Source organism: Orcinus orca, chromosome 2 (genome assembly GCF_937001465.1).
Source record: "Orcinus orca chromosome 2, mOrcOrc1.1, whole genome shotgun sequence".
Taxonomy (NCBI): domain Eukaryota; kingdom Metazoa; phylum Chordata; class Mammalia; order Artiodactyla; family Delphinidae; genus Orcinus; species Orcinus orca.
In genome coordinates, this window is record NC_064560.1 from 153,836,420 (window position 1) to 153,862,693 (window position 26,274).

General features: G+C 38.0%; 1 protein-coding gene across 3 annotated transcripts in view; it reads right to left on the reverse strand.

Annotated features, from left to right (window-relative positions):
• Positions 1-25,800, reverse strand: part of ERO1A (endoplasmic reticulum oxidoreductase 1 alpha) — a 44,485-nt gene extending 18,685 nt beyond the window's left edge. For 2 of the 3 annotated variants that reach the window (XR_004476578.2, XM_004279355.4), the window contains exons 1-7: positions 25,238-25,800; positions 16,748-16,867; positions 15,857-15,940; positions 13,772-13,810; positions 4,203-4,279; positions 4,035-4,108; positions 143-263 (exon numbers count right to left, since the gene is read on the reverse strand). Coding sequence is in view for 2 of the 3 variants with exons in the window: in XM_004279355.4 (XP_004279403.1) it covers positions 143-263; positions 4,035-4,108; positions 4,203-4,279; positions 13,772-13,810; positions 15,857-15,940; positions 16,748-16,867; positions 25,238-25,351 (629 nt within the window). In the remaining variant the exon portion in view is untranslated. The remainder of the gene's footprint in view (positions 1-142; positions 264-4,034; positions 4,109-4,202; positions 4,280-13,771; positions 13,811-15,856; positions 15,941-16,747; positions 16,868-25,237) is intronic. The other variant, XM_033404773.2, reaches the window with a different exon arrangement.
• Between the last annotated feature and the right edge of the window lie 474 nt (positions 25,801-26,274).

Here is a 26,274-nt window from a genome sequence, read left to right on the forward strand (position 1 = left end):
ACAAGTACATTTCCATGTCCAAATACATCCTTTAATAAGGTGAATTTGATTTGTTCTTTTAAATCATTGTGATTCTGTTTATTTGTTTATAAAGAGAAATGAACACATCTTTCAGGCATTTCGAAATGAAAATGACACATACTTAAAACAGTTTTCTTCATAGATGACATTCCATATCCTCCAAGCATCTGGTCCCTTGTAACCCGTGTAGCGCTCAGGATTCAGGAGCAAATCGACATATTCAGCGTCAGGAGACTGTATGTCTGTAAAATAAAATGTTTTAATAATCTTCCTTCTTTTCAGTAACCTTAGAAAGCTAATATGACCAGACTGTATTCCATCGATTCTAAGGCACCACAAATGTAACAATGCGTCTAGGATTTAAAAACACCTTTTTAGGAGAAATCCTAAAAAGAAGGGAAAAGAAGGAACAAACACAGCCACATTAAATTACACACTGTTTACAAAAGCCTCTTGGTTTTAGAAATGGTAAAAAAAAAAATAGGAATATGTGAATTTTAGAATTGAAGGAACATAGTAATTCAATTCTTATAAGCTGTCCAGGCAAAGAATATACCATACATTTCTCATCACATTAACCACAATGTGATGAGTTCATCAGTAACTAAGGTAAATGAAGACATATTAGTACCATACAGTTTGTTACCAAATACTTCCTTCTTACATGACCACCATCAGGATCCACTACAAAGCTGCCCCAAAGGTATAATCCTAAATATTCAAAAAGTTATAAGCAGGATGATATTTGTATCAGCATTATTTATAAAAGGGAAAATCAGAAGCAACCTAAATGTCCAACAGAGCAGAGCACGGTCCCTGGAGCGAGACTGCCTGGGTTAGAAATCCAGGACCCACTACTTATTCACTTCGGTACCCTGGTCAAGTTATGTAAATTCTCTATGCCTTGGTGCCCTCATTTGTAAAATGGAGATAATACTCATGGCATTACTGTGAGACATAAAGAAGTTTATATGTGCAGAGCGCTTAGCACAACAGTAAGAGTATAATAAATACTAACTATGGCATTGGTATTATGATATAACTTAATAGACCATTTCACAGTCAACAGAACTGTTAAGTACAAAGGCTGTCTAATAAAATGAAAAGATAAGGCATTATAGAAAAGTTAATTACAGAGATGTATGGAAAACATACCAAAATTGGTGGGATATTAGTTTCTCATATGTTCTATAAATTTGTATAATGTGTTGTAACTTTAAAATAAAACCAAAAAATTATGGCCCCTGGTCCTCAGTGGCTTTGGGGAATTAGTTAATAACACAGTAATACCGGACTCATCGATAAAGCTTAACAGTATGAACCAACAAAGAATGAGGAAGTGAGTGAAAATGGCCCCAAAGCAACCAAAGTAGATGACAAAACTCTGAGCAGAAAGATGCTTACACAAGACTCCATCAAGCTCTCTAGAGTACCTACTTCTCATTTAAAAAACAAAGATAAAACTATGCTTCGTTATTTTTATCCCAATTCACAGTTCATTAGAGTCATAAATTAGGGGAAAATTTGCTTCTATAAACAGCCCAGTGACAGCACCTAGAAATAACTGAGAGTCCAAGGCAGAAGTAGCAATTAAAATAACTAGAAGTAAAAATAAAAATTTAAAAAACAATCTGCATGGAATCACATAGTTCAGGAACAGATATCTCTGTTCATCTCAATTAATACTATAGGTATTACCTCAGTATAGCAAACTATAATAAATTCATAAAAAATAACTCTGACTCTTAAAATATATATATAAATAACACTCAGCATCGAGTACTTTAAGACAGAAAACTAATCACCAAGGAATGATTAAATTTTTAATATCTTGCCTCGTTAGAGATAAACATTAGTTGACATAATTTTACTTACAACAAATACTTCCTCTCTCCCAACTTTACTAAAAAAAAGGTTACTATAACCTTATTTTGCCAAATAACAAAAGCTCAAATTTCTAATTAGGATTTACAAAATACCTTCTATCCTCTACCTACTATTTACATACATTATTTATTCCTTACAAAGCTGTCCATTTTTTTTTAATATTTACCCTCCTTTAACAGAAGAAACAAATATAAATGGACAAGTTATTCACCCAAGATAACAGAACTCCACCATATAAAGAGTGACTTATTGATTTGTGACACAAATGTAAGCATGTAGTCCTAAAAGGATACTTTGGTTAAAGTAGTACCATTCTTTCTCTAACACTGCAGACCTAAAAAAATTATGCTGCATGTTATAAGTTGAATTTTATCTCACATAGCAATGTTTAAGCCAAAGAATCCTTGCAGAAAAGATGGCAAAGTTAGGGTTGGGAGAGCATTTTAACCCCCTTTCTTTACTGGCCTAAAGCTAGATATAAGTCTACAGTTCTTTACCCAACACCCTTGGGGCCAAATGTATTTTGGAAATCAGAACTTTTCAGATTTTAGAAAGGTAATACAGTACATGCAACATATGTTCAATATTATTCTAGCAGGGACTGGGACAGCAACCTTTAATCAAACACATAAAAACATGAATATAAACATGCAGTAAAAACATGAATATTCACACTGAATGAATCTGTACTAAATTTAAGGAGAAAAATGTTCATTTTTCAAAGTTTTCAGATTTGAGAATTAGGAATAAAGGATTATAGATATGTGTCTGCCAAAATATGGTCATGGTTTTTATTAAGGAAAGCATATGTATCTTTTTTTCCCAAAATGAAGCCACAAATTAAAAATAAGTACTTTCCCTTTTTCTTCCCTCTTTTTGCTGGGGGGAAGGGGTGTTGCAAGATTAATCTTTTGCTTATAGTTAAAATGATCTATACTGTTCTTTTCACTGATTTTTTAGAAGATCATTAATCTGTTCCAAAAGAACCAAAGAAGGATACAAAAACTCAATTTGGTTTAATTTTGTTTAGCCAATTAAAAGGCTAACAAACTTACAAAAAAGGAGATACTAAAAAAAAGGAAGACTAGGAGAATCTATAAATCTAAATAAATAAATCCATAAATCAAATGGTTCTAATGGGTTCTAGGGCTCCTAGATTTTAATCATACCAGAGCTCTGGCTTAGTTTTAGATGTCACAGACATAACTCATGGTTCATTTTTCTCTTTTCCAAAAATAACACAGCCCATCATTAAGGAAAATATTTAACAATCCAAGGCCAATATATCAAAAGCAGGTTTTTGCAATCTCTACCTTTTATCTATTTATGCAAAATACCTGTACATATCACAAAAATTATATATATTACTAAGTACACAGAACTGCAAAACTCAGGAGGTAAATTTTTCTTTTCCAGAAACTGGGTTTTCTTTTTAAATTGTTTTATTGTGGTAAAATATATATAACATGAAATTTGCCATTTTAACCATGTTTAAGAGCACAATTCAATGGCATTAATTTTATACATTCACAATGTTATGCAACCATCATTGCTGTTTCCAAACTTTTCTATGACCTCAAACAGAAACTCTGTAACCATTAACCAATAACTCCCCATTCTCCCCTCCCCCTAACTCCTGGTAACCTCAAATCTACTTACTGCCTCTATCAATTTGCCTACTCTCTATATATCATATAAGTGGAATCATAAAATATTTGTCCTTTTGTGTCTGGCCTATTTCATTTATCTTAATGTTTTCAATGTTTATCCATATTGCAGCATGTATCAGAACTTCATTTCTTTTTATGGCTGAATAGTATTCCATTGTACGTGTATACCACACTTTGTTCATACATTCATCTGCTGATGGATACTTGGGTTGTTTCCACCTTTTGGCTGTTGTGAATAATGCTGCTGTGAACATGGGTGTACAAGTATCTGCTTCCCTGTCTTCAGTATTTTTGGGTATATGCTGAGGAGTTGAACTGTTAAGTCATATGGTAATTCTGTGTTTAGCTTTTTGGGGAACTGCCAAACTGTTAGAAATAATTTTTTAAATTATTTTAAAAGGATTTCTTTTCCTTAGGCACAATCTTAATATGTATAGTATAAAAAAAATGTTATACCATCAGCTTCACAGAAGTTGTCTGAGGAATCATCATGCTTGGTCCACTGAAGAACAGCCTTCTGTGTTTCTTCACTTTAAACAAAGAAAAGAAATAGAGGTATTCTTTTTCTTAAGTTAACATTTCACATGAAAAAGCATAAAATACTACTGCAAAAAAACCCCAAACCTTAGAGATTCATCCACAGCTCCAAGTCGTTCAGCTTGCTCACATTCTTCAATGAGATTATTGGCTTCTTCAGAATACTAAAACAAAAGGGAAATAAATAGAATTCAACTGATTGCAGTTTTAAAACTTTTAAAAAAGAATTTCAAAGGAATTTGGGGTTCTTTTATACCTAGCACCATCCCCCTGGCTTCAAAACTTAAAAAAAAAGGCTTCCCTGGTGGCGCAGTGGTTGAGAGTCTGCCTGCCCATGCAGGGGACACGGGTTTGTGCCCCGGTCTGGGAAGATACCGCATGCCGCAGAGCGGCTGGGCCCGTGAGCCATGGCCGCTGAGCCTGCGCGTCCGGAGCCTGTGCCCCGCAACGGGAGAGGCCACAACAGTGAGAGGCCTGTGTACCGCAAAAAAAAAAATTAGCCCCACATTCCTCCTGGAGCTAAAAAATAAAAGTCTTTGCCCTTTGTCTTGTTGGCAAACACGATTTACTATTATGTTGACAAAATAAAGAATAGTTTATAGTCTGATAACTCATTATCAAAATGTCCATTAAGAAAATCTTTGAGGTTAAAGAAGTCAACTTGGCAAGGAGTCATGGAGCAATGTCCCACTTTCCTAATGACCTAACTGTCAGCATCGGTTTTCTCTTCCATAAAATACGTGGTTGGGCTAGATCTTGTGTGTCTACGATCCATTTCAGCTCTAAATGCCATGATTCTAAAAATGCCCTGGAACCTACCAGATCTCATAAAAAGTATTCCAATATCTTTAGGTGCTTAAAATATATTCTTTAACAACCATATTTCTTCTCAATGTCTAAGTCACTATATATATTCTGCTAGCTGTGTACATGGCACAGGGGAAGTGAGTGTGGATCATGAGATTTCACAACACAAAAGTCATCACCACCATACAGCTAAAAGACAACATTGGAAGCAGGAGGCCACAAATTCAATCACTCAACAAATATTAACTGAGTGCCTATTATGTCCTTATTGTTAGGATGACCACACAAATGACTGTTCAGACTAGGACTCTTTTGAGGATAAAAGGGAACACTAAAATAACTGAAATGATACAATTTTTTGAAACGCTTATGTACTGAATTACAACGTTGTTTCATTATACTGGTCGACCTAAAGACAGTTCAATTCAAAAACTACTTTCAAAAATGAAATTCTTTTATACATAATTAAGTATTAATGCGTAAAGGGATATGATGTATTCAGCCTACTCTCAAATGTTTCAGAAAACAATAAGAATATGTATATTCAAAAAGCATGCTGGGCTTCCCTGGTGGCTCAGTGGTTGAGAGTCCACCTGCTGATGCAGGGGACACAGTCCGGGAAGATCCCGCATGCCGCGGAACGGCTGAGCCCGTGAGCCATGGCCGTTGAGCCTGCGCGTCCAGAGCCTATGCTCCGCAACGGGAGAGGCCACAACAGTGAGAGGCCCACATTCCGCAAAAAAAAAAAAAAAAAAAAAAAGCATGCTAAAACAAATGAGGCAAAATATTAAAGATTAGTGAATGTTTATAAAAAGTGTGCAAAATGCCTTTATATTAATATTGCTACTTTTCTATAAGTTAGACATTATTTCAAAATAAAAAGTTAAAAATACTTATCAAAAAGTAAACAAAATTGTTCAAAAGATAACATACACCTATGTATTTTAATATACCTATGTATATTTAAAACAAAATTTTTTTAACTTTATCATTATAATTACCTGAATATTAAAACAGAAGTTAAACAAAATAACTTTTCTTAGTTCCGACTTAATAATTTAATCAGCTTTGTAAGTCACGTCTGTCTCAAAACTATGTCCATTGGCATTTTTTCTGAAGAAAAATAATTTTTCCAATATGCTTATTATTTTCAATGTTTCATAAAATTGCCCACAATCGTCTTCAAAGTTAATTTTAAGGTTAATTTGAAATAATCCATACCTTCAACTGACTCTTCCCTGCAGATATAATTTTTAATTGAGAAAATATTCTCTCCAGGCAAATATATGAAAATGTTTTAGCCCACATATTTTCGCAGTTCTATTCTTTCCCTCTAAAGTAAATTTCTTCAGTAAATATTCTAAGACAAAACTCATCAAATAAGTTGTCTTTATTTTCTAAATTATTTTAAATGTTTTGTCAAATAGAGATGCTATGAAATTGTAAGCCTTCTCAATTTCATTCCATTTCAGGTCAGAATATAAATTTATCCAGCTAAAAGCAAGCATTCAACAAGAGGAGACTCTTCCCACAAGGGGAGATTCTCCAAAATACAATTATAAAATTTCAGAATTTAATCTAGTATACCATTTGAGCTTTCCTCACTTAATGTGTACAATTCCTCCCTCGTTTTCATAGGAATAAATAGTTAAGGTCTTTGTTTACAAGCTTTGTTATAATAAGTGCAACTTGCTAAACCTTCAAAAGCTGAAATTTGTTTTGTTCTTTTCTTTAAGCATTCCATTAATTCATACTTTGAATAATGATTTTCTACTGATTTTGAAAATGCAACCAACACTTAGAGGGCTCATTTATTAAAAATCAATCAACACCCTAGAAGGACTCTTGGGTTATTTTACAAAATAGCTCTTCAAAGGCTCAAACATTTAAAAAAATGGATTGATGATGGACAGCAAAGAAGGTCCTAATGCCATGCTAAAGTAATATTCTCTTCAGCTTCATTTCAAAACTTTATAGTCATTACTTAGTGTATATATAAAAACAAAAACCTACATATTTTGGCAATTACCACTTCTATCTTAAGTGGTAAGATATCACAGCATGTTTGGATGCAATTATGAATTATGTATGTACCTCAACCAATTACAAATTCATTTCTGCTCCACAGATTTCTTGATTTAGTAAGGACATTGTTTTTACCAGGACATTGTTTTTTATCAAAATCTGTAGTTGTATTATTACCACAAAACAAACCCTTTGTCTTCAATTTTGAACTTTAAATGAATTTATACTAACATTCAGTGACAAGGGTTTTCCTTCAACAGAATGAACTTCCGAAAGTTTTACTTTGAGTCCATCAACTGAATGAAAAAATCAAACAATTTTTGGAATTAAATGATTTTCTATTGGAAACAGCTGATAATGGCATCATCTAATTACGTGCAAAGCTCTGCACTGGAGCCAACACATTAATAGCTATGACTTCACTCTGTGTATGAATAAGAAAATGCGGAATCAAAAACGAGCAAAATTAGTTTAGATCTAAGGTGGAAGAAGTGCAGAACAGTGGTTGCCTCTGGGGAAGGAATATGGATTGACTGGGACAGAGTATGAAGCAACTTTCTAGGGTAACAGTAACGTTCTATATTGAAACACAAGCCTAAGTTACACAGGTGTATGCATTTAACAAATGCACACTTAAGATTTGTGCACTTCATTGTATATTAATTTTATGAAACATACACGTAAGCAAATATTGGACTCTACTTAATGATATACTTCCAGTTATGTATATATCTAGTTAATGACATATAGTGAGGGCAATGTGTACTGATGCTCACAATTTATTTGAAATGAATCAAAAAAATAAGATGGTTTAATGGATGGCTAGAAGGATCGACAGATGGACAGATATGTGGTAAAGTGAGTTTATGAAAATGTTAATGGAAGAATTTAGGTGATTAGTAGAAGAGTATTCTCAGGAAAATTCCTTCAACTTTGCTGTATGCATGAAAATTTTCATAATAAAATATCAGAAAAATTTAATTTAGAACAGTTATTTAGTCTAAATGAAAAATCACATATCCCAGAATGATATGTAAATGCACTCTCTCCAGCTACACGTGTCAAATTGTTACCTTAAACGCAGTCTTCTTAAAACAAACACTAACTTACAAAGTAGATGCTAAGGCTGTGTCAGCAGATCTGTGTGTTTGGATTTTCATATGATCAGTGATACTTCCATGGCCCTTATGGAGGGTAAACGATGACCTTTGTGCAAGTTATATGTCATCATCAACTGTTCTAAGAAATGGAGATTCAGTACTTCATTTTTCATTAAACATGTACTTCCTTTTTCCTCTTTCAGTTATTTCAGGCAAAAGGATTCATTGTAAAATTTTAAAAGTACTAAATAGTAATAAGTGGTTGATTTGCACTATGCAATAAAGGATAAAGCCACTATAAAGGACTACTCTCTGTATGCAGGATTGCTCATCCTCTGTTTCCCATACATATTTCTCATAAGCCTAACCTATAATTTCCCAGGTTTTTCACTGACCAGTCAAATGGCAGCTTGGCAGCTTAAGATATATCACAGGTACGACACATGCCACAGTACAAATGGCTGCTAACTCCAAAACCAGCAGCATAGCAGTGGCCAATGCTTCTCCCCCCACTTGCCAAGACTGTAAGGACACAGGGAGGGGGAAGGGTAAGCTGGGACGAAGTAAGAGAGTAGCATGGACAGATATACACTACCAAATGTAAAATAGATAGCTAGTGGGAAGCAGCCACAGAGCACAGGGAGATCAGCTCAGTGGTTTGTGACCACCTAGAGGGGTAGGATAGGGAGGGTGGGAGGGAGACGCAAGAGGGAGGGGATATGGGGATATATGTATATGTATAACTGATTCACTTTGTTATACAGCAGAAACACACCATTGTAAAGCAATTATACTCCAATAAAGATGTTAAAAAAAAAAAAGACTGTAAGGAGTTAGCTGTCCCCAGCCATTTTTGACTGACTGAAATTATTTTATCAGTAGTCACCTAGGATGTTGTCTTTGAAAGAAAGGTTTAGTTTCCTTACATCTAGAAAAGGTCAGGAGAGGAAGGACAAGATATTATTGGTCATCTTTGTGTTGAAGTAAGAAGTCTTTAGTGTACATACATCTGAAATATTATATAAGAAAGAAGACAACAGAGGAAGCTAGAAATACAAAGCACTTGGTCAACCAAATCTATCCTAACTTATTTTAATGCAACTGTTAATATTTTATTTAAAAAATTTAAAACTCGAGCCAAATAATAAATCAGACAGGATGTCAGAACAACAAGCATAAACTGGTTCTGTCCCAGGCAAACCTTGGCATATGGTCACTTTATTTGCTCTTGTTACTAAATAAAGGCTTTGGATTTTACTCCAAGGGAGATGGGACACTTTAAACAGAGGAGAGATACAATCTGATTTCTTTGTTTAAAAAAAAAAATCACTCTGGGGCTTCCCTGGTGGCGCAGTGGTTAAGAATCGGCCTGTCAATGCAGGGGACACGGGTTCGAGCCCTGGTGTGGGAAGATCCCACATGCCGCGGAGCAACTAAGCCCATGCGCCACAACTACTGAGCCTGCGCTCTAGAGCCCACGAGCCACAACTACTGAAGCGCGCACACCCTGGAGCCCGTGCTCCTCAACAAGAGAAGCCACCACAATGAGAAAGAAGCCCGTGCACCACAATGAAGAGTAGCCCCCACTCGCTGCAATTAGAGAGAGCCCAAGGGCGGCAACGAAGAACCAACACAGCCAAAAATAAATAAATAAATAAATTTATTGGGAAAAAATCACTCTGGCTGCTGTCTTTAGAACAGACTAATATAGAGAGCATGGTTAGAAGTAGGCAGACCGTTTAAGAGGCTACTGCCATAATCCAGACAAAAAGTGATAATGACTTGAAATACAGCAGTAGCAATAAAGATTGTAAGATTCTGGGTGTATTTTAAAACCCTGTAATCAAACATTGAATTTGTTCACCAAAAAGTCCTCGAAACAATGACAACCCAGTAAGAATTAGCACCGCAATGGCTCAGGTTATGATCACTAAACACCATTTCTCACTAAAAGAGCTAAGCGTTCCATAGAAAAGTGGTTAATTCCAAGACTGAAGCATGAAAGGTACAAACTAAGCCTAGGACATCTTTTCATAATGGAAAGCAAAAAAATCTACTAAGACTACTAGGATCATCTCAAAAGGCAACAATTCCTAACTTGAAGGAGCTTCTCATGGCCAAAGATGGAACTCAAGTATTGAAACAAATAATGACTAAATGGCTAGAGAAGATTCCAATACATTAAATATGTCAAAACTTAAGTTCATATTAATACTTAAAAATAAAAACCTTATTGGGCAACTTTGGAGGGTGCTGGGGCATCAACTCATAATTATTCTGAAAACTGGTAAACAAAGGAAAAGAATGAGGCATTTATTCTATGTGTTCTATATAAACTGTATTTCAAGGCATCCAAAGAGTTGACAAGAAAAGGTCTTTATACAATAATAATGGGTAGTTAGTATAGGAAAAATGATAAAATTAGAATATCAGTATTTTCAAACCCCTAATGAAATAACACAACTAGGTAATAATCATCAAGGCTGCTAAAACCTTCCGGTAAAAAGCTAGTAGGGAACATTATAATGGACGTATAATGACCCAAAAGATCAATCTTAACATCATGAAAAAAAAGAGGAAACCAGACATTACGTGATGCAATTGTAAGTACACAGGAAGTCTAATGAATATATATCAAAAAATTAATCTGAATCTGATAAGCCTTAATATCTAACTACAGGGCACCACATGCAAAAGAATGAAACTAACCCCTTTTTTACCCCACAGGCAAAAATCAACTCAAAATGGATTAAAGGCTTAAACTTAAGACCTGAACCCATAAGAAAACATAGAGGGTAAGCTCCTTGGTACCGGACTTAGCAAAGGTATTTTGGACTTGACACCAAAAGCAAAGGCAACAAAAGCAAAAATAAACAAATTGGGACTACGTCAAACTAAAAACCTTCCGCACGGCAAAGGAAACCAATAACAAAATGAAAGGGCAGCCTACAGAATGGCAGAAAAATATGCAGATCAGTTATCTGGTAAGAGGTTCATATCCAAAATATATTAAAGAACTCACACAACTTAATGGCAAAAAATCAAACAATTCAATTAAAAACTGGGCAGAGGAACTGAAAAGACATTTTTACAAAGAACACATACAAATGAGGTACCTGAAAAGGTGCTCAGCATCACTAATCATTAAGGAAATACAAATCAAAACCATGAGACATCACCTCACACCTGTTAGAATGGACATCTCCAAAAAGACAAGATAACCAGCATTGGCAGGGATGAAGAGAAAAGGCAACTATTGTGCATTGTTGGTGGGAACGTAAATTGGTGCAACCACTATGAAAAACAGCATAGAGGTTTCTCAAAAAATTAAAAATGGAACTACCAAATGCCCAAGCAATCCCATTTCTGGGTATATATCGCAAGGAAATGAAAACAGGATATCAAAGAGATATCTGCACTCCCATATTCACTGCAGCATTATTCACAATAGTCAAGATATGTAAACAATCTGTCAATGGTTGAATATAAAAAGAAGATGTGAGATATATATATATGATGAAATATTATCCGGCCATGAGAAGGAAGGAAATCCTGCCATTTGCTACAACATGGATGGGCCTTGAGGGCACTGTGCTAAATGAAATAAGCCAGACAGAGAAAGACAAATACTGCATGGTATCACTTATATGTAGAAACAAAAAAAAGGTCAAACTCATAGAAACAGAGAGTAGAAAAGTGGTTGCCAGGGGCAAGGAGGTGGGGAAATCAGGGAGAGGTTGGTAAAAGGGTACAGACTTTCAGCTATAAGATGAATAAGGTCTGAGGATCTAAAGTGTAACATGGTGACCACAGTTGATGTATCATTGTTGTTGTATCATTTATATTTGCTGAGAGTAGAACTTAAATGATCTCACCAAAAAAAAAAGATAAATATGTGAGATGATGGATGAGTTAATTAACTAAATGAGAGGAATCCTTTCAAAATGTATGCATGTATCAAATCATCACAATGTACACTATAAACATCTTACAATTTTATTAGTCAACTGTACCTCAATAAAGCAGAAAATAAGTAATTTTAAAGGGGAATCTGACTCTGATAAGCTATAATACTTAACTACCAGTTTATGGAAAAAGAAGAGAGTGATATGTTAAATGACATGACAGGGATACAATCACTAAAGACATAATGTGGGAAATTCTATAGGATATTGATTCATTTCCTTCAACACATAAGTGGCAAAGAAAGAAAAAGGGCAGTGTGGTGGGGAATGAATCTAGATTAAAAGAGACTTAAGAGCAGGAAATGTTCAAGTAGAACCAGAAAATAAAAAAGTGCTATCAAAAGGGAAAAAAAACAGTGATGGGGGTATGTCAAAGGGACACAGGAGCCAACTGAAACAGCTCCCAAGTGTGAAAACTGAAACGATATGAACAACAAAATAAAGGAATACTAGGTTATAATCCACGATAGAAAATAAATACCCACAAGACAAAGAAATGATTGAACAAATAAGGAAATGGAGGGAAAAGATAACAAATCTCTCACACTGAAGAATTCCAAACAATTTATACCCTCAAGGAGATGAAGCGCTCCTAAAATGTGGGCGGGGCCTAGTAACTTCCTTCCAAAGAATAAAGTATGGAAAGCGCAAAAAAAGAATAAATCTGCAGTGGAGAAAGCTGACAAAAAATACCGCAGCCAGGTGATCAAGGTTAACATTAACAGTGATAAGTCATGTTGATAGTATGTACCCTTGATATAGGATGTGATGAAACGGCACTGTTTCTTTTTTAACCTCTGTGGTCTTCTTTCCAAAAATACATAACCTCAGTCTAATCATGAGAAAAATATCTGACAAATCCCAATTGAGGGACACTCCACAAAATACCTGACCAGTACTCCTCTGAAACACCTTATCAAAACCAGGAAAGTCTGAGAAACCGTCACAGCCAAGAGGAGCCTAAGGAGACATGACAACTAAATATAATATGGTTTCCAGGATGGGATCCTGGAACAGAAAAAGGACATTAGGTGGAAAACTAAGGGAAATCTGAATGAACTATGGACTTTAATTAGTGATAACATGTCAAAATTAGTTCATTAATTGTAACAAATGTACCATACTAATGTAAGATGTTAATTATAGAGGAAACTGGGTATGGAATATACGGAAAAACTGTACTATCTCTACAATTTTTCTGTAAACCTAAAACTATTATAAATTTTTTAATTTATTTAAGAAGAGAGAGAGAGAGACATAGAGACATCAACCAAGCGCAATGTGTGGAATATGTTTGAATCCTGTTTTAAATCAACTATTAAGGCACATATGAAACAACTAGAGAAATTGGAACCCTGACTTTGGTTATGTGGGGCTTTTTTAGTGCTTTTTGTCTTCGAGATGTATATGAAGTATTTGTAAACAAAATGAGTTATCTCAGATTGGCTTTGAAATAACTGGGAGAATGGAATGGGAGGTACAAATGAAACAAGATTGACCACATATTGGTAATTGCTAAAGCTGCGTGATGGGTACACATGTTTTATTTTGTTTTCTCCCCTCTACTTTTACCTTTCAAGCTTTCTTTAATAAAGGGTTAAAGAAAAGAAACAAAAGAATTACAGCCACTGAGTACAAATAACTTTCAAGGGGTTTCACTGCAAAGGGGACCAGAGAAGTGGGGTAGTAGCTGGCAGGGGAAGTGAATTTTTTTAGTTTTTGCTCAATACTAGACACGTTAATAAGTATATGTACATACCTTGTAGCTTGAAGATTTAATTCCATCAGGAACTTCATCCTAAAAAAAATTTTAAATGCTTTTAGATGACATTTATTCTATCTTCTGAAAAAATATTTTAAAGCTCTGTGATTTATAAGAAAAATTCACAGAACAAATTACTGAAGTTAACAGGTTATTTTTTAACTGAGAATAGTTAGTCAGTCTTTATGATATTTCTTAAAAGTAAACAAAAAATCCGGGCTTCCCTGGTGGCGCAGTGGTTGGAAGTCCGCCTGCCGATGCTAGGGGACAAGGGTTCGTGCCCTGCTCCGGGAGGATCCCGCGTGCCGCGGAGCGGCTGGGCCCGTGAGCCATGGCCGCTGGGCCTGTGCGTCCGGAGCCTGTGCTCCAAGCGGGAGAGACCACAACAGTGAGAGGCCCGCGAACCCAAAAAGGAAAAAAAAAAGTAAACAAAAAATCCAACAAGTTATGCTATGGATTATACACATGTTATATTACAGCACGGAAATGTAAAAATAGCCACTTAGCCATTATTCCTTTTTTTTTTTTTTTTTTTTTTTTTGCAGTATGCGGGCCTCTCACTGTTGCGGCCTCTGCCGTTGCAGAGCACAGGCTCCGGACGCGCAGGCTCAGCGGCCATGGCTCACGGGGCCAGCCGCTCCGCGGCATGTGGGATCTTTCCAGACCGGGGCACGAACCCACGTCCCCTGAATCGGCAGGTGGACTCTCAACCACTGCGCCACCAGGGAAGCCTGCCATTATTCCTTTTAATGCTCAAATTGTCCCACATTTGGCCACTAGAAGACCCACTAAGTGCTGACCTGTGTCTTTTTTATCTGACCTGTGTCTTTATCTGCACCTGTGTCTTATTTATATTACCCCAGTAATCTTTAACAGCACTTTTTGTTTTCTGTTATGACAAGATACTCCAGGTTCATCTTATATATCTCTTGTTCCAGTCTTGGAATCAACCATTTTTTAAGGCGCTTTCCTCTTTCAGAGGAAAATGGTACTAGTTTTTAGTTGTGTGTTGGCCACTTAATAACACAGGACCTATCTGCCTATCCTCAAAGAGATGCTGTGAGTAGAGATAATGATGTATGTGGGAGAGCTCTGTAAATTGCAGGGTCCTATTCTAATGCTAAGTATATTCAGTACATTCCTGAAATAGATTACACCTGCCCAAAGGGAAGGACCCACACAGGGACAATCACTTTATTGTGTACTCTTCTACACTCTGAACTAGGTCAATGTATAGTCTTTTCCTATGACCAGATATTTAGATGGTTTCTAATTTTTTCATATAATAAACTATGCCAAATTTATAGACTGATTTCAGCAGAACTGACATCTTTACAATATTCAGTATTGCTTTATGGCCATCTTTGGACATCTATCTAATTATTTTAGTAGTGAAATTCTTAGCAGAATTGCTAGGTCAAAGGATATGTACCTTTTTTATTGTTTGGATACATTTGCTGAATTGATCTCCAAAAAGACTTAGCCACCAGAGTGCTCATTTCTTATTCCCAGACTAACACTGGATACTGTTTTGCTTTTTCACATTGGCCAATTAATAATGGAAGTGAAAGAACATTGTTCTGATTCACTGTAAAGGGGATAAATAACTGGCCTTTCGACTGACAGAGAGTCCAGCCTCTATGGGCAGCCAATCTGAGAATTCCTAAGTAAAGCCAGTGGTTTTGTCCAGACCCTCCCCAAGGAAGAAAATTAATACATCCACAGAAAAAGGGAGAGATTTTATTTGTACCTCAATTAATTTCATTTTTTTTTAATACCACAAACACAACTTTGGGTAAGACATAAGAAGAAAAACAAATATCAAGCCAAAAGAACTATTAATCTCAGTAATAAATCAAAGGATTATATTAACCACAAAATTTAAATTCTATTATTATGAAGACAGAATAATTCAAAATAGGTTTTATATTTGTAAGTTTAGGTTTTTAATATGTTAATTTTAAACAACATTATATTTAACCTAAGGATTGAAATGTTATTTCAGTTATACTGGCCCCTTTCAAAAGTCACAATTATTCAAAAAAACATGTGACAGTTCTTAAACGTATACACTGTTCTTACCGATTGACAAAGCTTGACAGCACAATCCCTTCTTCCACACTGGCTGATATCATTCCAGAAAGGACACGGCCTTTTCAGGTTTACCTGTAAAATAAAATATTAGAAAAAAGTTATAAAAGAATTTTGAGATTATAACAGACAGATGTGGAATTATGATACTATAACCTGGTCATGTTATCAGCTACAATTATTCTATTTCTTCCACTATCAAATTTCAGTGGTGGTATAAGTGTGTAGCTGGTATGAATAAATTGGTAGACTTGGTTAAAATGACAAACTCTGCTACTAAACAGACTCTGAACAGATGGCAACGGGGAGCCAAAGTAGCTCATGTTATCACTGCTCAACTCACAGTCTTCTTTTTTTTTTCTTTTTCAACTCACAGTCTTTTAATGAAAGTAACAGCTAACAGACAATTGTGAACTCAGATTGTAACTACATACTCCAATGATGAGGTTTTCTAAACTCTTTCAATAGATATCTCAAGATAAAATGTCACAAGTGACTTGTTAGAACAATACAGGTCAGAACAAAGTCATGCTTCTTCTCAAAAATATTTCTCTTTTTAAATTAATTGGAGTAAATCTGATGTTTTAGAATGTTATGAACAACTCATGACTTTGATAACGATATAACAGTTTCTGTTCTGACTTCAATTTGACCAACTAGGTTCTAACTCTAGTGTTCAAAACTCAATTACTGAAATTAAAAGTATCCAATGGGTCGTTTTAGAACCATATGGTTCATTCTTGTGAACTGCATTTTCCTAATACAGCCTTGCTCAATTTTAAATAATAAGCACAATTTTGAAGCTTAGTGATTCCTAAGAAAATGTAATTACCCATTTAAACGTTAAGTGTTCCTATACCAAAAAAAAATTGTTTTAAATACCTTGTAATATCTAAAGTAGTCGCTTTCCAGGAGTTTTTGAAGTCTTGGGAAAAGCCTGTAGTTATTAAATTTATCAATGGTTTCAACATCACAGGTACAATCATCCAAGTAACCACTAACCTGTTACAAAGAAAATGGAATATTATATCAAAATGTCATAGACGCAACAGGGTTTTTTCCTTACATGGTTATGATAAAAGAGCCCTTTACTCAACCAACCCCTAGCTTCCCTCCTCCCCATAATTTTCTGAGATGGGACATGACCATAATCTAGTGAGGCTATTGCTCTTACTATATACCTATAGGAACACAGTGGATACCTTTTGTAGGGTGGGTGTACTGAGCTCATAATGACACACATACCCCCAAAGAGTTGGTCCCCTGCAGCCACTCTATAACCCTGCTCCCCAAGACTGACCGGGGTTGGGTATCTAAGCCAAAACAAGTCATGGTCAGGAATTGAGGAATCAGGAATTGAGGCTAAGAAGGAGCAATGTCTCCGTCACTAAACCAGTGAACAAGTAAACTCAGACCATATTCCATCACATGAACTGAGGACCACGTGAGCCAGTTGGCAGAGAGAGGAAAGATTTTTAAAGACACAGAGAAGCAGAGACAGGAGATGGAGAACTTATGCTAGCTGGATTCCCTAGGGTTTGCCTGCTCCCACTTCCACCATCTTTCCTGAAGCCCAGTGGCATTCCCATCCTTGGCTTTTCTGAGACTCTATATTCTTATAATTCAGTTGTCTCTGTCTTTCCTTTATTTTAGTTTCCCACAGGATGTGTAGGTCACAGACTAGCTTGGTGAATGTATAAAAAGAAGTGATATTGAATTTATAAGAGAAACAATAACTCATTATAAGGATCTAACAACCCTCAAATATTGGCCATGACAATTTTTATAGATTTGAAATGGTACTTAGAAATGACTTATCCTTAGCAACACTGAGATAGCAAGTTAACCACAAAGCCAATCCTGATCTTCAAATGCTTAAAACCAATGTCTTAACTGTATTTACTAAATCAAACTATTAAATCATGTTATAATTAGAGGCAATGGGAAATCATATTATAATCAGACATTGTTAACAGTTGTGAAGCTAAAATTCTGAGATGTTTATTTGGGACTAGGCAAACACCTAACAGAATTAATTAAGCAGCGCTTATAAGTAAGTAAAAAATATATTATGATTTTTTTAAACTAAAATTTTTATTTTTTTAATATACAGCATGCTGCAGAAAAGAGATCCTTATACTTTGGTCTGAATATTTACATTATAAACCACTTTGGATTATATTTTAGGGAGAGTTATTGACCATAAAAAAATAATTTAAAAATCTGTTGGTAAGGAAACAAATTAAGAATACTTCATTGAAATACTGAATTTAGGTGTTTTCCTTTTGGAATATGTAAAATCCTACACTATCTTTTAATTTCAGAACATCACAAAACAGTAATGGATATTTTTCACCTAAGAGATAAGAATACTTGAGATGATGACGGCAATATTCAAGAGCTAAGTTTTTTGTTTGTTTGTTTAGCCAATTTGCCTAGTCTTATTTGTTTTGGACTAAAGAATTCAGTTTCTAGAAATCTGATCTACATATTTTGTCACTGTAATAACTATTTTCATTTCATACGCAAATGTGTCCTTGTTTCCTGTAAAAATTATCTGAGTGCACAAGAATCTTAGAGTCCTAATTTTGGGTACCAACAAAACAGAAGTGCTTCTAACCCAGGTGATTTGATTTTTCACACCTCTTTCTTTTGAGCCTTCAAAGCAAAACTTCTAAGAACATAAAATAAGCTACTGTTTCTCCTCTTGGACACAAATTGTTATACAAAGAACAACAGGCACAAAGGCTGCAAAGGCCAAAGAGACACATGCCAGATAGAGATATTAAATCACAAAAGAAAAAAACACAAAAATCTTAAGAGGAAGGGTTTGAGGCAATCCATTTCTCCCCCCACCCTAGGAATTCATTTTTAAGGTAAAAATCTATCCTCCCCTCTTTTGGAAAGCTGCCCTCAGGTACCACTCCCCCTGCTCAGTTAACTGTCTCTCGTATGTGTTCCCATGACACTCCACATACTCCTACACAAGAATTACCTCACTGTACTGAATGTATCTATCTCACTCCCACCCACTAGAGTTAAGATCCTTGAGAGCAGGCTCATGTTTGTTCACTTTTGTATTCCCGGTACTGAGCACTGTAGACAGCACACAGTAGATGCTCAGTAATTATTTGTGGAATGGGTTGGTGAATGAGTTAATGAATGCTGTCCATTGTCACTCTCATTCACTGGAGCCCAGCACTGCACTGCCTAATTATAACTGTGTACGTCCATGTCACCTATGGTGGTGCTCAGTGCCAGACCATGCCAACTCAAGGGGCAGGAATGCACTCACAGAGCAAGGAAAGCAAGTAGCAAAGGCAAACAACCCTTTGTGTCCAATATTCTACTGATCTATATCCTAATTTCAAAGGGAATGATAAGAAGCCCCACATCAGAAAGAAATGCAAGATGCCTCCAGAGCAGAGGTGGCTTATAACCTAGAGGCCACAGAGGAAGAGAAGGCAGGACAATGGGAGATTTAAAAATCTTCTGCCCCACCTTAGAAATTGAGTAGGAGGTATTACCAACGACAATGACAGGCCACAGGGCAGCTAAGGAGGTACAGCAGCGGGTGAAAGGAGTTTCACTGGATGGAAAGAGTCCAGCAAAGGAGAGGCAGGAAGATACTTGGAAATCCAAGCCATCTGACTGTTCAGATAAGCTTGCCAACAGGCAGCAGAACCTGATCCCTGGAAGGAAGTCTGGCAGGTATGATTCCAGGCCCAGTTCTAGAAAGTAGAGAACCAGGCATGTTACCAGAATAGAGTCTCAGGAAAAGTCTAAGGCAGAACTCCAGTTGATGGACCCAGGGCAGAACCTTGGAAACGAAGCAAAGTCCTATTACCTAAACTAAGACCAAAAGACAGGTGCTGATTTATAAGAAGAATGGCTTGATGCTGTACTTCAAAATGTGCTATGGCTGCATAAGTAACCACTACACTATCTCCCAAAGTGAAATAGAACTCTGGCCCTACCATAGGAATCCAAATCTTTTAAAAATGCACCCCCCTCCCCGCCTCTGCAACATACACACAGAGTGCTTGATGAATGCTAAAATTTGAAGCTCGCTGCTCTAGGCTTCAGGTGATGATCAGCTTTGGTTTTGTGGAGGGCCAGACTAATAGGAAGCAAAGGAAAGGCCCTTGTTGAGGGTGGTAGATATAAGGACCAAGGTAGGCCTAACACACAATATCACCCAGTTTAAAGTCCTGGTCTCTTAAGAGCTGGAAAGCCTTTGAAGGCCTTCTCTTGCTATCTTCAGAGCAACCCAGCAATCCCCTCCCTCACACACCCTCAAGGGGAGGTAATGTGTAACAGTGGATAGCAGGCAGGCTCTGGAGTCAGGCCTTCTAGGGTGGAATCCCGTCTCTGCTACTTATTAGCTGTTGACATTGCCCCTGCTTTTTAACTTCTCTAGGCCTCAATTTCCTATCTGAGTACAAAAATAGAAGTAACAGTAGTTCCCATCTCAAAGAGTTGATATCAAGATAAAACGACCCACAGTAAATGCCCAGTAAATGTTGATCATTACTATTACCCTACCACTGCTTAAATGCTTCCAGTGACAGGGAGCTTGCTATTCCCCCAAAGCAAAAGGCCAGGTTTGCAGTTAAAATTCTCCAAACATTTTACAGCTGAAGCTCCAGTGCAACACACAACTAGATAACCAAATGTTAGCTCCATTATTTCTCCATTGACTCTGATTGGTTTGGACCAAATACCAAACTACAAAAGGCAAGGGAAAAGAAAATACACTGGCCTGCTTGTTCTCTAGTTTTTGGATAGAGGTATCCTTTACTTTGCAATGAAAGACAAAACAAAAAACACTTTCTAAATAGTCTTCCTGTGTCCCAACAACTTCCAGTCCTACCATAGATTTTTTTTTTCCCAAAGCACTGTAAGAATATATTCCTCATACTTGAACGAAATACCTTTCAAAAGTGTTCAAAATGCGCTTTATTTGGCAAAGAACTGCACTTGTGCTAAATTTTATTGAGTTTTATGACCATTAGAAAAAAAAAAAGAACATGAAAAACATTCATTCACTGACAGAGCAGACTGGGACAACTGCTAAAGAAAGAATAGAAACACCAAAAGATTCTATCCTGGCTAGTAGGCACCATTCTAAGAACATGGAATGCTATGAGCTATTTCTTCTTTAAAGTCTTGGTCTTGCTAGAACTTTAAATTGTTGCTAAATGACCCAAAGTATGGCAACCAACGTTAAATACACTTTGGTCCACTTGCTTTGTTCAGAAAAGCCTGGAATGTTGGAAGCATTCACAGTCAATGGACCCCTCTCCAGTATAACCTGTTTCAAAGATCCCTCTGACTAAGTATTAATCCTGGACTTATTTCCACCCACCACTTAGCATATTCTCAAGTGTCTCTTCCATGGCCCAGCCACTCTGACTAACAAAAACTCTTTTTTTTAAATTGACCTAAACAAGACACCCAGACAAGTAAGTCTGCTAAAATACATGAATGCAGAGTGTATCTACAACGCACTCCAAAGGAAAAATAATCCACCTTTGAAGTAGCTATGATGGATTATGTGAACTACTCCCCTTTCATTAACCTGACGGAGATCTACTGCATTCAAGCAAGTGGATCTGAGGGTTACCAGCATTAGCCATATTAAGAGAGATAAAACATCCTGAGTATAGAAGTTTACAAACTCATCTCTAATTAATTTTAAAAAGATGAAAAAGATGTCCATACTGCCTCCGTATCTGGGCTTCAATATCTCTTCTGAGGTGATTTCTTTAAAATGCATCCTGGGATTCCATGAATTGGAACTTAAGTTCTGTTACATTCGTTCTATCTAATGGTGCATAATGAGGAAATAATTGTCACAAAGGAATAAACTCTGAAATATCTTCATTTACTTGAAGCCCATACCTACTACAATGATATTTTGATTTAAAGAAAGGGTGAGTCCTGATTTATGGGGTTTTTACACAAAACTGTACATGTGTTAGACTTCACAAACTTGTATACCAACAGGGGGGAAAAAGCCAATTTTCTGTGTTAAAAAAAATTTTTTAACATTTTTTAACAGAATGATACAGGGATTGGGGGGAAGGGAATGTATATAAGGAAGATTTATAAGTTCCAGACGATCACTTACTTTGAGCAACTAAGCTGAAGCACTGTTCTCAAAACTTACAGCATACAGTGAAAATGGTTTTAATGGGATGTGATGTCAACTAACAGGCATATGCAATAACTCAGGGGTCCCCAACCCCGGGGCCAAGGACCTCTACCGGTCCATGGCCTGTTAGGAACTGGGCTGCACAGCAGGAGGTGAGAGGAGGGAGAGCCAGCGAAGCTTCATCTGCCGCCCCCCCCATCGCTCGCATTACTGCCTGACCATCCTCCCACCCCCCAACCCCGGCCCCGGTCGGTGGAAAAACTGTCTTCCATGAAACCAGTCACTGGGTCCAAAAAGGTTGGGGACCGCTGCAGTAACTGACTAAGTTTAAATATTCATTGGAAGCTGTCAACCCATCTTCAATTAAGAATATACTTCAGCTCCTGTAGTGTTCACATCTTGTATTATAATTTCCCTAACACTTGCTGAGCACCAATTATTTACCAGTCTCCGTACTCTGGAGTGTCAGGAATTGGGACTAAATTGTAACTTTTTATTTTTTGATCTCTCAAAACTTGTTCATAGTAGGCCTCAATAAATGCTTATTGAATTTAGTCTGATTATTTGTAGAGCTTTGTACATTTTACTTCAATGACTTTCTAAGGTCGAATAACTAACTACATGCTGCTCTGGCTCAAATCACAACCCCTAAGTCAGGCACCCATGCAACAGTGTGGTGAGGGGTGATGGTGTGGTAACTCAAGGCAGAAGTGGTAAGAGGCACAGGCAACAGGAAGGAAGAAAGGGATGTGACTATAAACAAAAAAGAGTCAACAGGACTGTGTGGCCAGTTGGAAACTGCAAATAGAACCAGACAAGATTTGAACTTGTATTTCCAAATCTCAGGTGAAAATTTAGTTTCTAGCAATATTTACTAACTTTTTAAATTTTTTAAAAATACCTAGGATCCCCACCTCTTCCCAAGCCCCAAAGAACATGATGTGCTGAACTGTAAGCTCTTCAGAGCAGGGATTATGCCATAGTTATTTCTGTATTTCAAACTCTCAGATCAATGTACGTAGTGTTTATAAATGTTTTTTGAATGAATAATTTGTTCCTCCCCTTATCTTTTCTTTCTCCACTTTTTTCTTTTATCTGCCTCTCCCTCTGTTTCGGTGTGCATGTCAATATGTTTGTCTCCATCTTTCTCTTCATGTCTATTCGTCACAGTCCCCTCCCTCCTTTCCTCCCCTTTCCCCCATCCCTTCTATTACTGAACATAATTAGAACTAAGGTACACGTGTTTCATTTATTGAATTGGAATTGATGGTCTCTGTTTTTAAGTTTATTTAACTAAACCATTTTAAATTTCCCTTAAATTTTTTTTTACTCATTTTATTACTTTTTAATTTGGCTCTGGAAAGAAAAAGTCACTCTTGTTCTAAAAGAAAAAGAAAGAGGTCTAACAGATTTTTGTGTATTTTAATCTTGAAAATATTGTGAAAGAGTAAAAAAGCCTAACACTAATCAGAAGAAAAAGTAAATGAATATAAAAAACTAAAAGCTCCCCAATTTTAATCAAATATCTAAAATGGTTATGGGGGAGGAGAGTGAACGTTTAAAAGTTCAACATGTACTTTTATTCCATTATCCAAATCTCTAGAATATAGTTGAAAATGTTACAATGGAATCTTTCTGCACTGAATACCTTATTTTTATTTTTTTTTGCGGTACGCGGGTCTCTCACTGTTGTGGCTTCGCCCGTTGCGGAGCACAGGCTCCGGACGCCCAGGCCTGGCGGCCATGGTTCACGGGCCCAGCCGCTCCGGGGCATGTGGGACCTTCGCGGACCGGGGCACGAACCCGTGTCCCCTGCATTGGCAGGCGGACTCTCAACCACTGCGCCACCAGGGAAGCCCTGAATACCTTATTTTTAAGTCCACTTATTTCTAATTTACTTATTTTTAAATGTTTAAACTTTGTGATACATTATATTTGTAAGCAGAAGAAAAATTACCCTTTTTCTTTTAAGTACTTGATTGTATACTGTTTATAATCACTGAAGGTAAAGGAGCTTTTCAATCTCTTAGTTATAAAGCAGCAATTTTTTTCAATTTCTCTTACACCTTCCCAGCTATCACTCACCCCAACTTCCAAATCACTCAGCAAAAAATAAAATCCAAGAATTTAAAGCAGTGAAAGAGATGACACCTCTTCTCATAATATTTAAATTCTTCTTTCCTCTGTGAAATAGTATTACCCCCCCTACACACATAAAATGTTATTTCTGATAAGTTAATAGTAACGTCTACTTAAAAGGAACAATTTGGATACCCATATCTCAATTTTGTATAAAATGTAATTTTTATCAACAGAAGCCAACCAAAAGGTGACTTTAAGAATAATGATATTAAAATATCAGATATTGTGGGCACCAAAAACCTGTAACTTTCTTTGAATTTTTTTCTCAAGGAACCCACATCTCTTACTAACAGAAGGAAATAACCATAATAAGCTTGTAATTAAACTTGTGCACTGAGGACCGTTCTCCCAATTCAGACCAGCAATATGGATGTCATGGTAAAAGAGTCTCACTACATTCAGGAAAAACAAAGGACACATAGGGCGAGTAGTCACAGGGCAACCGCGGCCCCCAAGACACCAGGCAGTTATGCTTAGACACAGAAAAGCCACACGAAGGCATTCTCCTGCCTGACAGGGAGATCTGAGGGCAGCCCCCCTGCAAAAGCCTGTCCTGGCCAGAAAGGCTGGAGAAGACATCCAGCACAGGCACAGCCCACACTGTTCCAAGTCAAATTAGAAGTCAGGAAGACCCAGGTTCTGCGAAAATAAAAATACTGAGTGTGACTGTGTGTGTGTGTGTGTGTGTGTGTGTGTGTGTGTGTGCGCGCGCGCGCGCGCGCGCACCTTCCCGGGCAGGGAAGACCAAAAAAGACGCACAAACCAACTAGGTAGAAACAGCGGTGCACCCACACCTCTCGTCCCACGCCTGATCGGAAGCGCGGGAGGGCGATTCGACGTCGGTTCAGGCTGTTTGGGGCGGGGGGGGAAGGGGGGAACCGGTCCACACCAACCCAGGCGAGCTGCAGAGGATTCAGCCCCTGCCAGGGAGCAGAAGCACAAGGGGTTCCTTCCGGAAGGGTGGAGATGCAGAGACGCACCCCCAGCGCCCCACCTGCCCGGGCGCGCGGGACAGAGCGCACGGCGGAGGCAGGGGTCCCGGGACCCGCAGCGCCGCCACGCACACCCCTCACCTGGCAGAAGCACCTCTGCGCCGCCGTCTCCGGGGTCTGCTGCCCGCCGTGGCCCGAGCCCAGCAGCCCCACGGCGCCCAGGAAGCCGATCAGGAAGCCCCAGCGGTGGTCCATAGCCGCTCCGGGCGGTCTTCGCGCCGCGCCTCGGAATCCCCAGCGATCGGGAGCAGGCCGTGAGTCCGCAGATGAAGCCCGCGCGGGCCTGCCCCCGGCCGCGCCCCACCTCCCGGCCGCCTCCCAGGCCCGCCCTCGGCTCTCCAGCCTCTCAGAAGCCGCCACTTCCCGGTGCAGCCTGCGGACGTGCCGGGGACCCCGCGGTGGCAGTCCGCGGCCTGACGCCCGCTTCCTTCCCCACGCGTGAGGCTGACGCACCAACCCGCTTCGCGGCTCGGCCCCTCCCGGCGCGCCGCGCCCGCCCCCGGCCCCTTTAACTCCCGGGGCCCGGAGACTGGAATGGGCTGTCTACCCCCAGCCCCTCGTGGGAGTCGGGGTCCTTCCCGCTCCTAGAGCCGAGCCGGAGCGAAAGCTGGAGGGGTCTGTGTCTTCCGGCAGGTCCCCGCCCCAGCCTGCTCACTCCCAGCCAGTCCTTCCGTATCTCAGTGCGAGGAAATCAAACTGTGAATTACGTGTCCGCAGTGGCCCTGGCTGAGTCCTAAGGCTGAAAAGGATATTCGTGATCATCTATCTAGACCAGGGCTGCATATCTAATCTAGATTTTCTGGTAGTCACATCAAAAGAGCAAAAAGAAACAGGTGAAGTTAATTTTAATAATCGATTTTATTGAAACCATTATGTGCAAAATATTTCAAAATATACTCAATAGTAGATGATTCATAAAATATTTTACATTTTTTATTTTTAGCTTTGAAATCTGATGTGTATTTTTTACGAACTAGCCACATTTCATAGTCAGATGTGGCCAGTGGCTACTGTGTGGACAGAGGGGGAGATTATTGTTTTTTTTATAGGAGGAAACAGGCCCAGAGAGGTGAGGCAATGTGAGCTATAGGAATGGGAGCTGGGCAGTGAGAGAGCCA